General features: G+C 42.2%; 1 protein-coding gene across 3 annotated transcripts in view; it reads right to left on the bottom strand.

Moving 5' to 3' along the window:
• The window catches only part of pcdh1a (protocadherin 1a), a 199,366-nt gene that overhangs the window by 117,957 nt on the left and 63,846 nt on the right, over positions 1–17,563 (bottom strand). The window contains exon 4 of one of the 3 annotated variants that reach the window (XM_047379504.1): positions 8,772–9,302. The exons of the other annotated variants lie outside the window; for them this stretch is intronic. Within the exon in view, the coding sequence (XP_047235460.1) occupies positions 9,183–9,302 (120 nt within the window). The 3' untranslated portion in view covers positions 8,772–9,182. Of the gene's footprint in view, positions 1–8,771; positions 9,303–17,563 lie in introns of those variants that run through there. 3 annotated transcript variants of the gene reach the window in all.

The following is a 17,563-nucleotide window of genomic DNA, read 5'->3' as shown; positions in this document are numbered from 1 at the left end:
GGTCTCTAAACGAGCTATGAACATAATCATCTGAATCAACGAGTTAACTCTAAACACCTGCAAAAGATTCCTGAGGCCTTTAAAACTCCCAGCCTGGTTCATCACTCAAAACCCCAATCATGGGTAAGACTGCCGACCTGACTGCTGTCCAGAAGGCCACTATTGACACCCACAAGCAAGAGGGTAAGACACAGAAAGAAATTTCTGAATGAATAGGCTGTTCCCAGAGTGCTGTATCAAGGCACCTCAGTGGGAAGTCTGTGGGAAGGAAAAAGTGTGGCAGAAAACGCTGCACAACGAGAAGAGGTGACCGGACCCTGAGGAAGATTGTGGAGAAGGGCCGATTCCAGACCTTGGGGGACCTGCGGAAGCAGTGGACTGAGTCTGGAGTAGAAACATCCAGAGCCACCGTGCACAGGCGTGTGCAGGAAATGGGCTACAGGTGCCGCATTCTCCAGGTCAAGCCACTTTTGAACCAGAAACAGCGGCAGAAGCGCCTGACCTGGGCTACAGAGAAACAGCTCTGGACTGTTGCTCAGTGGTCCAAAGTACTTTTTTCGGATGAAAGCAAATTCTGCATGTCATTCGGAAATCAAGGTGCCAGAGTCTGGAGGAAGACTGGGGAGAAGGAAATGCCAAAATGCCAGAAGTCCAGTGTCAAGTACCCACAGTCAGTGATGGTCTGGGGTGCCGTGTCAGCTGCTGGTGTTGGTCCACTGTGTTTTATCAAGGGCAGGGTCAATGCAGCTAGCTATCAGGAGATTTTGGAGCACTTCATGCTTCCATCTGCTGAAAAGCTTTATGGAGATGAAGATTTCATTTTTCAGCACGACCTGGCACCTGCTCACAGTGCCAAAACCACTGGTAAATGGTTTACTGACCATGGTATCACTGTGCTCAATTGGCCTGCCAACTCTCCTGACCTGAACCCCATAGAGAATCTGTGGGATATTGTGAAGAGAACGTTGAGAGACTCAAGACCCAACACTCTGGATGAGCTAAAGGCCGCTATCGAAGCATCCTGGGCCTCCATAAGACCTCAGCAGTGCCACAGGCTGATTGCCTCCATGCCACGCCGCATTGAAGCAGTCATTTCTGCAAAAGGATTCCCGACCAAGTATTGAGTGCATAACTGTACATGATTATTTGAAGGTTGATGTTTTTTGTATTGAAAACACTTTTCTTTTATTGGTCGGATGAAATATGCTAATTTTGTGAGATAGGAATTTTGGGTTTTTATGAGCTGTATGCCAAAATCATCCGTATTAAGACAATAAAAGACCTGAAATATTTCACTTAGTGTGCAATGAATCTAAAATATATGAATGTTAAATTTTCATCATGACATTATGGAAAATAATTAACTTTATCACAATATGCTAATATTTTGAGAAGGACCTGTAAACAGTTTTGCAACATTTCTGTAGGAAAAATATTTTTATGCAGTGCAGATAATCAGAGCACTTTAAATTTTTCATATACATAAAAAAATATACATTTCCCTAAGACTGGCTATTTATGTAAACCTAACTTGGTGGAGTGTAAACTCTATTATTTTCCATTTTTCCTAGTTTAATGCAGACAGCTCTGCATTGGGAGAGACCACATTTCCAGGTTTGAATGCAGTTTCGTAAAAGCTCCCAGTGATCCTCTTCACCGTCATGTCCTTCCGTTGTCTACTCCACTGTCTACACATCTTCTAGTTTAAATAAATATTTGGTTATGATTAGACAGGAAAGGTATTAATTCCCAGTACTTCTGGACTGATCTTATTTTGTTTATTTATTTTTTTTTTTTTACTCTAAGTAACATTTTTACTAGAAACATTTTCTGTTTTGCTGTAGATATCTGACATGAGTTTAACTGATTATAATAAAATAAAAATAATAAATGTGTTAATCAGTGTTTAGTATTTATTGTAAATGAATCATGCAGTTGTAAAGCAACAACTCTGGCCAGATGCAGGTTGGTAAAGATCGTATATAAAATAGCTATTTAAACCTTTCCTGCTTATGGATCCAGTGCAGCTTAAGGGATAATGGAAGGAATTTATAACTGTATAACTCTCATCATCTAGTATTTATAATTTATTAGCTAAAAATCTTTTAAACGAAGTGTATGAGTAATGCCATCTGCTGGACTGAAGGTGTAGTCCAGTTTTCTCGACAAATTCCACATATGTCATTAGGCTGACTTAAATAAATGGTCTGTGGCGTTTCTGCGCAATGGAAAACAGAACGCACACAATTCCCTGGGATTCATTTTACCTAGGTAAAACAAATCCTGGAGCTTTCAGTAGAAGAGGGCTCTTGATTTATTTCAGTTATGTAATTTTGGGGGGAAATTGTTCTAAAACCCCCCAGGACTTAACAGGTTAAACAATTTGAGAAAGCCTAGATCATTATGTCATAAGCATCTGATAGATAAAGATATAAGGAAGATAACTGTGAATAAGGTTAATCCTTGCATACAGTTTCCAGATGCCTGAAGGTGTCATGTATGTGTCATGTATGGTGGCGGTAGCATCACGTTGTGTGTGTGTGTTTTGACTGGCACACTTCACACAATTGATGGCATCATGAGAAAAGAACATTATATGGAAATAATGAAGCACCATCTCATGACATCAGCTAGGATGTTAAAGATTGGGTAAAATGGGTCAATGATCCTAAGCATAGCACCAGATTAGTTACAAAGTGATTAAAGGACAACATAGTTGATGTTTTGCAGTGGCCATCATAGAATAATTTTGGAAATAATGGAAATAATGGATAATGGAAATAATAAAGGCAATCCTAACTAACCTAAAACAGGAAAAGCTTGGTTAGATGTCATGTCAGAGTGAGAAAAAAAAACTTTATATGTATTTTTATACAGAGTATAAAACTGTACATAAAGACTTGAAGTAAACTTATTATGTTGTCTTACACCTGACCGGACATTTCAATAAACAGAGTGAGATCTCCCTGCAGACTCATAAATCATTTCAAATGAATGGAGGAGATTAAGGAAGTCAGTCTCCGGCAAAGCAGAAAAAACTGAAGCCGAAGGCAATTGTGCTCTCATGAAAACCTTATGTATATTATAAGAGAGAGCCAAATGAACTCTGTTATGCATTATTACTTAGGAAATGAAGGAAATTAATTGAATTATTTTCAAGTCGTAAGGGTAATTGTTTCTGAGTCAATGACGCAGACAAGCCGAAAGACACAAACAAGCTCCCAGCTGGAGGGATACAGCCACAGAATCACTGAATCAAGCTAATTGCACATAGTTTGAATCAAATCCATACCTGGCAGTATTAAAAACACACTAAGCTGAAGATATCCCTCTGTTTTTGACAAATGTGTTTTTATAAAAACCATAACTCATTATCACAGACTGATATTGCACACATTGGAGCAGCAAGCCTAAGCCAGATATGACTACAACAGAGAAGAAAAATGAGTTATTACTACACCCCTACTCATCACTGAGGTGCAACATTGTGCGTATATTTGTTCAGAACTAATTCAAGTCTCCTCCCAGCACAAGCCGCGGTCAACACTCAAACATAAATAATAATCCATCCGCTTAAGGAAATTTTAACAGAGTTTGGGTCGGAATCACGGTATTACATGCACTGAGAACGCAAGATGATAGCCGAGTGTGCTTTTACAGAGGGTTACAGTCAAATGTGGGGCTTATCACTCACTTGCAGCACATTGATTTAAGACTGCTTCTTATCCAGCTCATACAGAATCACTATTAAAGGCAGACTAGATTATTTTTTAACATACTCTTAGGCCCTTTCACAGCCAGACCCTGAACTGTTTCGGATTCTGTTATGTTGTATTTGAGCTTATCCATCTCTGCAGACTGTGTGCTACCTGCTTAACAAGGTGGAAATACTCAAAGGGAGCACATGTCTGAGTAAGGGTGTATGCAGTGCCTGTCAGATAACAAATATACCACAGTGGTTGTGTATCATCTGTGCAAATTCAGTAACCTGAGATTATATTTTTTTGCCTTCAGCTCAAAAAGCAAACTATGCCTATGTAGATTTTCATTTCTTGCACAGAGAAACTAGCAATACTAATCTTTTTAAAGCTGGGGGAATCTTTCATTGATCAAATGGATAGGGAGGCAGGGAGGGTTTTGATGTAACTTTTAATGTATGTGGTTTGGTGGAGTCAAAACTTGTTTCACAGCTGTAAGTGGTAAAATGTGAGTGATTTTGATGTTTTCTGTCTGTTCTGCTCCTTCAATTTTCCATTTCCTTGTGACCTAAAGGAATACTGAAGTACAGTTAAATTTGACTTTTCCAAAAATGTTTACACCCTTCTGTTATGAAGTAAACCTCTTAGTCAGGATACCATATATGCAACTCACATGACGAGATGATACAGGAGCCTGAGTTCAGGAGAATGAGATGATATTTTAGCTTAATTTTTGGGAAAACTAAAAATCCCTATTTTTTGGAGATGTTTGTAGGCAGAGTTCAGGTTTATTATAAACTGTGCTTTAAAGAATCTGTAATCAGTTTAAAATAGTTCAGTCCAGGTTTAACCATTCAATATAATGCAGGCTTAAAGATTTTGCAGCTCTACAGTAACATTAATTCCACAATTTAAAAAATACAAATCTATAAAAATACAGTTTTTTGGTGTTTTCGCAAATAGAAATAAGGCTTTACAAATCTCCAGCTGTGATCAGTCTAATCTTACCAATAATCAAATGCTCAGACTGCAAAATATATATTCAGTGTGGTGCTGACATGAAGATATAAAGCAGATACAAACTTTAGCATCTTCACCGGCTAACCAGGCAAAGTACAGGTCCTTCTCAAAATATTAGCATATTGTGATAAAGTTCATTATTTTCCATAATGTCATGATGAAAATTACTGACCATGGTATCACTGTGCTCAATAGGCCTGCCAACTCTCCTGACCTGAACCCCATTGAGAATCTGTGGGATATTGTGAAGAGAACGTTGAGAGACTCAAGACACAACACTCTGGATGAGCTAAAGGCCGCTATCGAAGCATCCTGGGCCTCCATAAGACCTCAGCAGTGCCACAGGCTGATTGCCTCCATGCCACGCCGCATTGAAGCAGTCATTTCTGCAAAAGGATTCCCGACCAAGTATTGAGTGCATAACTGTACATGATTATTTGAAGGTTGACGTTTATTGTATTAAAAACACTTTTCGTTTTTTGGTCGGATGAAATATGCTAATTTTGTGAGATAGGAATTTTGGGTTTTCATGAGTTGTATGCCAAAATCATCCGTATTAAGACAATAAAAGACCTGAAATATTTCAGTTAGTGTGCAATAAATCTAAAATATATGAATGTTAAATTTTCATCATTACATTATGGAAAATAATGAACTTTATCACAATATGCTAATATTTTGAGAAGGACCTGTATTTATTTTTTTCACCATTTCTTTTTTCTACAATATACCAGAAATCCCACCAGATAAATTCCTTAAATTTTGTACAGGCTTCTTTTTTAATGTTTTGCATCCTATAGTTATCACCCAGCCTAGTGATATGTGTGGTTCTTTTTACTTAAAGTCAAATTTTCCTAATCCCCAATCAGAAAAACAACAAGAATGTCCCTGAATTTCAAATTCAAACTGGGAAAGGTGAAGTTTGCAGGGCAGCCCTGATTTTTGTATCAAATATGGCTGCTGTGCCTTTAGAATAAAGTTGTTGAAAGTTGTTATCAGCTAATTATTAGCCCTTTTGATGGTGTGTATGTCTTTAAACCACTGGTAAACAGCATGCTGTAAAATATCTATTTTAGTTTTTAAATGCATAAAAAGGCAATATGTTGTTCTCAGCTAAGTAGTTATCACCTAAATAAATGGCAAATCCTGCTGTTTTACAACTTATTGCCATAATGCCCTTAACGTCTGAAATCGAATGGAGAATATATCAGCTCACTCTGCAGCTGGGGAGGGCGGCATGGATTTTTACTGCGAACTTTCACAAAAAATAAATTTTTATAAAGCACACAATCCTCCTCCACTGATACTGCTTTGTGTGTGCTCTGGTAAAGATGTCACGCCAGACCCAAATAAACTATTCCAGACAGCAAGGATATACAGTATGGAGTAAGGAGTGCCGATAAGCACCCAAATTAAAAATGATCATCTTGTTTGGGTAAAAACTAAAGGTTGACAAACATTTAAAAGATTCCGACATGGATTCTGAAGTATTTTCATCCAGTGTGTCAACCCTTAGTACTAAAACTAAGAAGAACACAATGATGATTACACAGAGCCAAAGTTCGTTTTGCAAGGGGGTTCAACCACACTCATTTCAGACAGATGATCCCCCAGGAACGATGATGGAATGCAAAATTGAAGTAACCATCATAAAGACAATAATTATCCTAACTATATGAACTTGTGTGAATATGTCCAAACCTGCTTCCTGATTGATTTTTTGTGTTTGGTTGTTTTCTGTCTATGCTGGCCACTTGTAAGTGCCATATTGTGCTTCTATTATCTCAATTAGCTGTCAAGCCAATGCAATTAATTTAGTTTTGAAAAACAAACTAAAAAGTGTATAGAAAAGAGAAGATCACTCTGAAAGTTTAGATAGGTTGAGTCCTGGTTTACTTTAATACTACTTTAAGTAATAGTTTGGTGATTTTCTCCCAATGGATGTTGACTGGAACAATGACAGTGGTATTGACCTTCCTCCCAGGGTAATTGGTAGAACTAGGGTCATTGTAAGACATAGGGAAAATATATGGTTTCTAAAGCAGCATGGTTCAAAACAATAAAAAAATCCCAACATTCCAGTATCTCTTTATTTTCTTTAAGAACTAATTCCATGCTTTTATCTTTGAATTTTTTAGATGGATTTCACTGTATTATTCTATGACTGCCTTATACAAAAAAGACCAGCAACGCTATTTGATCAAGATACTTGAATAAAGAGGAACATACAGAGCAAAATACAAATTGTTGATGTCTGCGTTGTGTGATGGCAAAAAAAAAAAAAAAAAAAATCAATATTTTGTGAAAATTAGATGTTATGATTAAAGTAAGTTGCAACAAAACATTAAAAAGAAAAAATAAATAAATAAATTAAACATTGTCCATGTCAAGGTGTGGTTTTGGGTTGGACCAAGGCGCAGACAAAAGCTTGGTAGCAGCATTGTGAAATCCAGAGCTTTATTCAAAGTATCAAAACGTAACAAAAACACACTACAGGTACTGACCAGAGTTTGGATCCAAAAACTTACAAAAACTTGTAACACTGCAGGAACATGGCATGAACGAGGGTAGCGAGCGTGAGCGAACAGGCAGAACAGAGTTTGAACAAACAGAGGAACCAGCAGGGAACAAAGAGCACAGACCAACTAATATACAGAGAGAGAACAAAGGCAGGTAATCAAAGGAACTAAGGACAGATGATGCAAGGAGGCAGGAAGGCAGAGGGAACAGGTGAACCTAATACAACTAACTAACAAGACGATGTGCAGACCTAAAACAAAACTATAAACCAAGATAAATAATACATAAGAATCAATAATAAACATGAACTAAAGGAAACTGAGAACCTTGAGGGAACACAACAACCTTATGCCTAAAGACTAAGCAAAAATAAACCATAAAGAAACCATTCTAAGTAAATAGGGAAGCAACACTATGGGAACAAGGGCAAGAGGAGAACACACTGGGAGGGAGAAGGAAACCAGAACAGCCAGGAAAACAAAATACCCAAACATGAATACAAACCAAAAACTTCTAGCTAAAGTAAACAAAAACACAAAAACCCAAAACAAGGTCCAAAATGTCATATCCAGACATTAGGAGTCTAGGAGGCCGGCGGCGACAGAGATGCAGGCGTCTAGGAGGCTGGCAATCCACATAGCGAGGTCCTTGGAGATCTTTGGTGTGGCGAAAACCGTGGTGGAGACTTGGGCCTGGCATCTGACTTGGACCCAGATAGGGCCCGCAGAGGCTTGGACCCAGGCTGGAGATCTGCCAAGCAGGGTGGACGACCCTCCAGGTGGTGTGTCTGGCCCTGAGACAGGCTGTGGTGTGTCTGGCCCTGAGACAGGCTGTGGTGTGTCTGGCCCTGAGACAGGCTGTGGTGTGTCTGGCCCTGAGACAGGCTGTGGTGTGTCTGGCCCTGAGACAGGCTGTGGTGTGTCTGGCCCTGAGACAGGCTGTGGTGTGTCTGGCCCTGAGACAGGCTGTGGTGTGTCTGGCCCTGAGACAGGCTGTGGTGTGTCTGGCCCTGAGACAGGCTGTGGTGTGTCTGGCCCTGAGACAGGCTGTGGTGTGTCTGGCCCTGAGACAGGCTGTGGTGTGTCTGGCCCTGAGACAGGCTGTGGTGTGTCTGGCCCTGAGACAGGCTGTGGTGTGTCTGGCCCTGAGACAGGCTGTGGTGTGTCTGGCCCTGAGACAGGCTGTGGTGTGTCTGGTCCTGAGACAGGCTGTGGTGTGTCTGGCCCTGAGACAGGCTGTGGTGTGTCTGGCCCTGAGACAGGCTGTGGTGTGTCTGGCCCTGAGACAGGCTGTGGTGTGTCTGGCCCTGAGACAGGCTGTGGTGTGTCTGGCCCTGAGACAGGCTGTGGTGTGTCTGGCCCTGAGACAGGCTGTGGTGTGTCTGGCCCTGAGACAGGCTGTGGTGTGTCTGGCCCTGAGACAGGCTGTGGTGTGTCTGGCCCTGAGACAGGCTGTGGTGTGTCTGGTCCTGAGACAGGCTGTGGTGTGTCTGGCCCTGAGACAGGCTGTGGTGTGTCTGGCCCTGAGACAGGCTGTGGTGTGTCTGGCCCTGAGACAGGCTGTGGTGTGTCTGGCCCTGAGACAGGCTGTGGTGTTTATTATATTATATTCAAGCCTTGACACCTCTATGTCTTTATCTCCTCTTTGAAAATTGCATGCAATGTCATTTTGTTTTAGGTAATGGGCTATTTGGGGACACACTACGTTTTACTAGACTGAATTTGAGCCACGGACATCCACTATTGCTAAGTTTATCAACTGAGAAAGAGCTACAAATAAATTATCAAAGAAAAAAGCTGTAATACTATCATTTGATCATTCCACTGTGATCACAGCACTTTTTTCAGTGCAAGTGTACAGTGCAACCATGTGCAAGACTTCAAAGGGGAATAAAAGAACATTTCAACATTCTGGATGCCAGCTAACCCTAATTGCACAGAAGCATTATAGTTGGTATAGTAGTGGTAACAAAGTCAGAAATAAAAAATGGACAGGGACCTTAGGGAGTGCTCCAGAAAGGCCCGCATCCAAAAATGAGCCAGATGTCTGCAAAACCCATGATAGCTGCAAATAAATAAATGAACAGATGTGTTACCAAAAGCGGCTCCCAGCGAAAAGTGGAGGAATGTTTCATGTAGATATTTTCATAGGTTTAAAATGACAGCTTAAAATTAAAATTGAAGCATCTGTTTCTGCAAATGTCATCTTCTAATCATATTCTTTGCTGGAGCGCATTTATTAGCACACCAGAGAATTACACAAATACACATTAAAAGGTATTTTTGAATATCTTAGAAATGATAATACAGAGCTAATAGAAAAATATAAGAAGTTGGCTTTGTGATGTTAACAGCATCCCTGGTTGGTGACAAAGAATAATCTGTTTTAATAGTACCTGACGGCTGCCAGTTATTCTGACCTCAAGACATGGGAGCTCACAATAATTCTTGTGGCAAATAATTAGTTTTATCACACAATGACATGGGTCACCCGTAAGGGCTTGATTAGAACAAGAGAACAATATAAGAAAATGTGCGGTTCAGTGGAGCTCTCAAAGGGGATTGCTTCTTCATATCTTGTCAAATTCCAGATGACATTTCATATGACTGCAAACCAGAAACAATCCTTTCCAGTGCGAGCCGCTCCCGCCTCAGAGAGTCATTATGTTGAGAGCTGAAATTCCACACTGCAGTGCTTAGTCTTGACTCTAAGTGCTCTGTTTGTTCTGACACTTAGCAGAAAGCAGGAAGAGACAGAAATCAGATTTTTATAAATCAATGCTATTTTCCGGGATTTTCTTGAGCGAGGCAAGCAAAAATTATGAAAACAGGAAGATAAAATATGGAAATTCTATGAATACATTATCACTTCCGTTGTTTTCAATAAATCTTTGCCTCTGATTGATTGACAGGACTTATTTTGAGGTTGTATTATTCCTTGCTCTTTCCATTACCCCAATGAGCCGTTTTCTTAATAGCGCTACAGACTGTGACTGCCAAAAAGTAAATGGTGTAGCAAACATGCACATTTTGCTATTTTATTTACTCTGACTCCAATCTGCACCATATTGGCCATATGTTAAATACCGTTCTCTAGTATTTGTTATTCCAATTACATTTAGTACACTGTATTTTTTAGCTTTGGCTGACGGATTTGCATTCATCTAATGTTTGCAGTCTACTGCTGCTTAAGTACTAAGAATTTGAATTAAAATGATTTAGAACACCAATGCATTTGTAATGCCCATAAACAACAGTCTGAGCTGTGTCTTTTTTTCTGCAGAATATGTTGTCCACAATTTAACTGCAGCATTTGGAGCCACTGCTTAATATGAGGTTGTTCCTCCATTTGCAAGAGACTTATAATGACCACCCAAAAACACAAAATTTATGTTCACCTAGAATTCAAGGCGCCTCAGAGGTGAACGGCCGCCGTAAATTACAATGATTTTGGTGAAAGGCATGTGGAAAAGGATGTAAGCTTGCCTTTGAGATAAACTTGTAGTTTGTGTCAATTATCATGGTGAAGGAGGCCTGCTGCTTTAATGCTGCTTAATTATTAAATGATGTGTGTCACATATTCCAATTAGACTGTGCATTAAAAGAAATATGCCATTGTTGGGTTTATGATTATTGATTGAATAATCTTGATCAATAATTATAATTACAAATCATAATCTGACAAAATCAATTTCTTAACCAAAAATCCTCATTTACGAATCGAGACCAGAGAGGTTTCTGGTGTTGTAATTGTAGCTCAACGCCTCTGACAATTATAACCATTAAATAGTCCGTAATAATTAATAACTATTGCCGGAGATGTCACTGTTTAATCGACCCTTTCTGCCGAAACGGGTGGAACTTGAACCTTATTTTGACTGACACATCACTTTTGCACACAATGAAACACCAAACGCTCTCTCTTTATCTATGTGAATATTTATTAATTTTCACCTACTCAACATGCAAAATTCTACACACACATCTAAATAAGCAAAATCAACAAACGGTAGTGGGTATGTATTGGGTCAACCAGCAGTTTATGGCACTACAGACGAAGGGAGAGGATATGAAATGGGGGTGTGGTGATGACTGGTTGGGGGTTGGAGCGCAGCTTAGAGTCTTTTTTTATGATCTTCTCATCATAAAACTTCCCCCTTTACTCCTGAACACAAAGGATTGATAACTTTTGGCGGCAAGCTAGCACAGTGAGATTGAAGACAAAGGTAAAATGGAGAATTTTACCATGAGGTCGTCTTAACAGTCCAGTCTTGCAACGCACCCGCGTTCAGATAGTAAACACAAACAGCTCAAGGACACGGCGGTTCCCGATATTACATAACACATCAAGCTTCAACAAGCAAGGTTACATGCACATATTATTCAGAACACATGAGATCCTAACCAGCGATTCTGATCGCTTCTACAACCTCTGACCCTGCCCAGGCCTTCTAATAAAGAAATAAAAAAAATGGGTTTTACTTGTGTCGTCTTCTTCCGAGTGAGGGAATTCGAGCGAGGAAAAGTGGGGTTAACTTAATGTGCGTCCACAATTAACTTCAGGGGAACGGTCAGTCTTTGTCCTTTGGTCTTCTTGACAAAAAGGAAAAATATGATCTGACCATCAAAGTTGACTTGAAAATGAAACACGGTAGCGGTTCGTCTCTCCGAAACTCCGTGTCTCCAGTTACGTGTTAACTCATGTCTTCGATTGGCAAAGTGAAATCTCTGGCCTTCTTAGTCCAAAAACTTCAGTTATGAATGGTTCGTTGTCCAACGAGAGAGAATGAATGAAACTCTGCACAGAGGTCTTCTCTTAAAGTGACGCGCTTCAATCACCAGATCGATTTCTAGCAGAAGGCGAGTTTTCAAACATGGGCGCCTCCTATATAGCACCCTGTGACGTCAGACTGGGGACGCCCAGTCATATCGGTCGAAATGCTCGATGGGATATGTAGGAGCGGGCTGTCCTGGGTACAAAATGGCTGATGCCATTGGAGGGGCACAGTGACGTCTAACAACGTGCAGATAATCCAATACTCAGCAAACAAGTGGTCCAACATTCCCCCCTAGGTTCAAAGGGTGAGATGAATCGCAGTCTTTGAAGCTACTGGGACCATTCTGTCCTTTGTTGAACAATCAGTGATCCGTGGCGAAGCAGAACAAACAAAATGTTGTCTCTGTGTTACTCAAAACCTATGACTGGGCAGGATAGAGGTTAGCCTGGGCAGGACTAAACTCTGACTAAAACTTATACCTTTCTACATTGTTCAATGAGAAAAATACAGGACAATACATTCATATCATCATTACATTCTTTGGTCATCAGCTTTGGTAATCCTGAGACAAAATGAAACAATAACAGATATCGTACATATATATGTATATATAAAAATAAAAAGGACAAAACAAAATCATGGTTCATAGCTTATTCATCCAACTTCTATTAGGTATTGGCTGTGTCGTTGGCAAAGGTGGTGCTATGAACCGTGGGGGAATGAATGTGAGGGAATCAATCCTGACCTGTAAATGCTTAACTGCCTGTATGCGGTGTGTAATCTAAAAACGAATGGTTAAAACAGGTTTAAGCTTAAACCATTGGCTCTTCCGGATGATGATGGGTTTCAATAGGACTCCTGTCTCTAAACTATCTAGATGTGGAAAGAGGGAGAAAAGAATAAACGAATTGCAGTATTTAGGCTATAAGCCAGGTGTGTTTGTGGAGGTTGCAAGGTGTCTGCCGTGGTGGACTTAGGATTTCTCTACTAAGTTCAGCAGAACTAGGTCAATGGGTATCTGTGCCTCGGTGGGACTGTCTACAGATGAACCAACCTCCTTTAACACGATTTTGCATGAAATCTCGGGCAGCATGGGTGAGTCCATTACATCATTCTTAAACACTTTTGTGAGGTCTGCTGTGCATGCAGAGTGTTATGGAAAATTATCGTGTCAACTTACAGTTTAAGACTGTGTCCTAGAAGGTAGTTATATGTTTAACTGTTTCTGTTGAAGAAAGTTGTTAGTGATTAGTGCATGTTAGTGTGAGTTAATGAAACATGCACCTATTTAACTAGTCCTACTAGTCTCTCCTTTCCCGGACATTGAGACAAGCTCTGTTCTTGGGGAGGAGAGTTCGATGTAGGACTTCATCTGGTTCAGCCAAAGAGCAGCAGCTGGGATGATGGTGTCAACCTTTTCTGACAAGCATCCAACCCACTTGATGAAGCTGCATGTCGCACTTAGGAGGAATTTGTTACCTCCTGTTAATTTTGGAGCTGGTTCGACCCAGTTGGTCTGAAGGTGGAACCAAGGTAATGTAACCCCCCTTCGCTGAAGCGGAGGTTGACTGGTTGGCTGGGATGGCTGAAACTGGCGGCAGGTTAAACATCCTTTGATGTAGACCTGGGTGTCGTGAGACCTTGGAGGCCAGCGTGCCATCTGCTGGAGGGTGTGGAGTGTGGCTTTGTAGCTCCTATGGCACCCTACAGGAGAGTAATGGGCGTCGGATAACGTGACCCCCCTTTGGTCTGTTGGAACAATGTCCACAGCATGGGAGAGCTGTGATGCCAATCTGCACACTGGCTGTCTTGAGGAGAGGGCGGAGCCCGTCTACTAAAAGGAGTGTGTGGCTGTGTTGTGCCTCAGTTACAAAGGTTTTTTTTTGGCACAAACGGTCATACAGCTCTCTAATGGTTGATGGATGTCCCAGCCAGAATGCTAGTAGCACTTCTGGTATGAACATGGTTTCCAGGTGTACACCTTCCACCACTTTGGGGTTGTAAGTGTCCACACCTGGGTTCTTTAAAGAGCCAAGCAATGCATGACTGCCTCTGGCAGGAGTTTCCTGGATGGCTGGGTGCAGCAGTGTCTCGGAGGTGCACATGATCGGCTCTGATGAGGGCCTGAGAGGTCCTTCGGGCTCCTCTAAGCTGGTGACCTGATTGGTCACAACAAATCGTTCGCTGCGTGCACCAAGTGGGTTTTGCACCTCCGCCTGGACCCAGATTTGGTCCTGGTGGCAGTCAATGAGTGGCCTGTCCAGCAGGTCCTGGCCACCAAGACAAAGGTCTTTGTTTAATGTGCACCTATAGATGGGGTGCACCAGAGCCGTGTCTTCGAGTGTAATGTCCAGCTCCACCCAATTAGTGATGCATGATCGGTTTTGGGTGCAGCTGGTGATACTTACATCACGAAATTCAGCCTGAAGTGGTTTACTGAGGGAGAGCATGGCTCTACTCGCCTCCTCAAACGAGACCGAGAACCACAGGCTGATCTCTGATCCTGTTTTAAAATGGAACTTCAGTTTGACATGTCCTCCTATACTGGTGAGATAGTATAGGTAACCTATATGTTCATTATGGTTCAGTTTACCTAAGAACCTTGGAGCAATGATTTGTGGTGTTTCTCCTGGAGAAGTCCCAAGGGGTTCTTGGAGTTTCCCAGGTTTGTCTCCCCATCTGATCAGGTAGACTCTGATGGCTGTGGAGACTGGGTCCACGCCTAGTCATGCTGATGGGAAGTTTGGGTCTGGTTTAACTAGGTCAGCTTCCTGTTTCAAGGGTTGTGGGGGCATGGTGGCCTGACGCACCGCTTCCATCACCATCTTACGCAAGACCTCCTCCATCTCTTTCCCCATAATCCCTTCTGCGTGTCGGTTCCACCCTCTTCCATCAGGTTTACCTTTAGGCTTCACGTGATGGTCAGGTCGTCTGTTCGACCGGAAGTGGTCCGGCAACTTTGACTGTGGTTGGTATTCAGTACCACCCCCCCAGTCCAGCTGACCAAACCTATGTTGTTCCCTGAACCTGTTCTTCGCATAGGTTCTGGTTGAAGGCCTTTCCTGACCTTCTAATGCATGGCTGTTTCTTTTAGTCTGGACCTGTAAAACCCTAGCCTCGCTCTCCGACCCCTTGGTCGGGCGAGCACGTGTTTCCCACGCCATCTGAGCATATTTGCGGATCTCTTGCATGCTCATGGCCTTGGTTCTCCAATACATAGTCACATCGTATCGCACACTTTCATTAAGGTTGTGGAGGAACAGGGATTTAAAAGCATGTTCCTCCTCAATGCCTGGCGCATTGCGTCCTTGGAAGTAAACGGCTCTCAAGCGCCGGTAATACTCCCTGGGTGCTTCGCTTTTCTTTTGCTAGATCGTGAAAGCACCAAGTGTGGCTGAGGCCCGGTCCATGTACACAGAATATTCCTCCCTTAAAGCTTCGCAAAGGGTTGAATAACGGTCTCGGACTGCGGGTGTCAGGCTCTCCATGAAAACATGGACGCTCCTGGACGTTGTCTTCCAGATGAGCTTCAGTTTCTCCCGTGCTGATGGGCAGTACAAATCTAGAAGACAGCGTTCCACTTCCCTAAGGTAATCATCAATGTTTGATTCTGCCTTATTAGGGTCGAAACACTCTATGTCTTTAGCAAGGGACTCAAGCTGGCGGGTGCGCAATCCCCTCTCAGGGATTGGTCCCGGCCCATCTGAGTCATCATCGGAGAGTTCACTCCGGCTGCACTCAGAGGGTATCGGTGCATCACGCCTCATCCTCGGAGGAGGCAGTGGAGGCTGCTCCCGGTATAACTGTGGGCCCTGTGCTTCCCGGACTCGGGTCCTGGGCAGCGGTTGAGGGCGGTAGGAGCCACCTGAATCCCAGGGGCGGCACTCCTATCGCCTTGTCGGAGGTGAGGGATCGTAGAGGACCGTATTGCGAGTCACGTTTGACTGCTGCTCGCATCTGAACCGTGAACTATTTACACCTGCTGGGTCCCCAGCCAGGTACCGTTCATGGCTGCTGATTGCAGTGGGGTGGGGCACCGCACCACTGAACCTATTCTGGCTACTTACCCCTGTTCTTGCCTCGGTGGATGTCTGGGGAACCCTATGAGCCTGGAAAGGTAATCTCTGGAGAGCAGCTTCTACATCCTCCAGATCTGACCTGCAGGTTCTCTCAGGGTTTTGCAGGTGTGGCTCACCTCCAAAGGTTTCAACCTGTGAGGTGGGTTTCGGTTTGTCCCCCCATTCTTCCAGGGGGGGCGGGGTGGCATGGCTACCCTCTATTGCTTCCAATCTATTTCCCACTTCTGTTATTTCACCTCGAAGGACATCCACCGTCTGCAAAGTATCATTCAGCTCGAACTGCAGTTTAACGCGCTGGTCAACTTCCAACATTAACCTTCGTTGATACAACAGAGTGAGCTGTCCTGACACATCTGAGACCCGTCTGTCCTTCGGTGGGTTTTTAATGACTTGGAGCAACTCCTGAATCCTGGCTTCACATTGCTCAATGCCATAATCATTGAGGCCTTTACGCTCGTCGGGGGACAACAGAATCAATGACCCAATCACCTCTTGCGCCTGCATCCCTATGGGGTCCTCCACCATACACACATCTCCAGCTGCAGTCTGGGATGTTCCCTCCATCTTTGGCCCAAAATGCACAATGCACGCACACAAACTGTTCATTTACGAACCACCACTAAAGAAATTAGCAGCAATTCAACCGCCTAAGCTATTCAGTGATTAACGATTGCTAAATTAATTAGCTGCACACAAACAGGCTAAGCTATTCAGTGATTAACGATTGCTAAATTAATTAGCTGCACACAAACAGGCTAAGCTATTCAGTGATTAACGATTGCTAAATTAATTAGCTGCACACAAACAGGCTAAGCTGTTCAGTGATTAAGGATTGCTAAACTTAATTAGCTGCACACAACAGGCTAAGCTGTTCAGTGATTAAGGATTGCTAAACTTAATTAGCTGCACACAACAGGCTAAGCTGTTCAGTGATTAAGGATTGCTAAACTTAATTAGCTGCACACAACAGGCTAAGCTGTTCAGTGATTAAGGATTGCTAAACTTAATTAGCTGCACACAACAGGCTAAGCTGTTCAGTGATTAAGGATTGCTAAACTTAATTAGCTGCACACAAACAGGCTAAGCTATTCAGCTAGCTGTCTGATTCATACCTGTCTCTTCCAGGTGTATGGGTTTGCTTAAAATGGGCACACAGGTTTGACCGTTCAAACTGTGGCTTACCCAAGTCTATGCTTTAATGGGGTTAATCAAGCAAACATGCAAAAAAGGGGAAGAAGGGAAATCATTTTTTGAAATAACCCAGAAACCAAGTTCAAAATAAAATTTTAAAAATGGGAAAACGAAACTAAACATTCAATGCTGTTCTTAGCTTCAAATAAATGTTAGTGTTCTCTAATATGAATCACCTACCTTCCTGTTAGACAACTAAGTTAGTTTTATGAGTCAGATCAAAACATGCTTCACACACTAAAACCCAGCAAAAATGCTTAAATTGTTTTCAAAAGTGG

This window comes from Girardinichthys multiradiatus, chromosome 11 (genome assembly GCF_021462225.1).
Source record: "Girardinichthys multiradiatus isolate DD_20200921_A chromosome 11, DD_fGirMul_XY1, whole genome shotgun sequence".
In the NCBI taxonomy this organism is placed as follows: Eukaryota; Metazoa; Chordata; class Actinopteri; order Cyprinodontiformes; family Goodeidae; genus Girardinichthys; species Girardinichthys multiradiatus.
The sequence above is the reverse complement of the archived record's forward strand: the minus strand, read 5'-3'. Positions and strand labels throughout refer to the sequence as shown.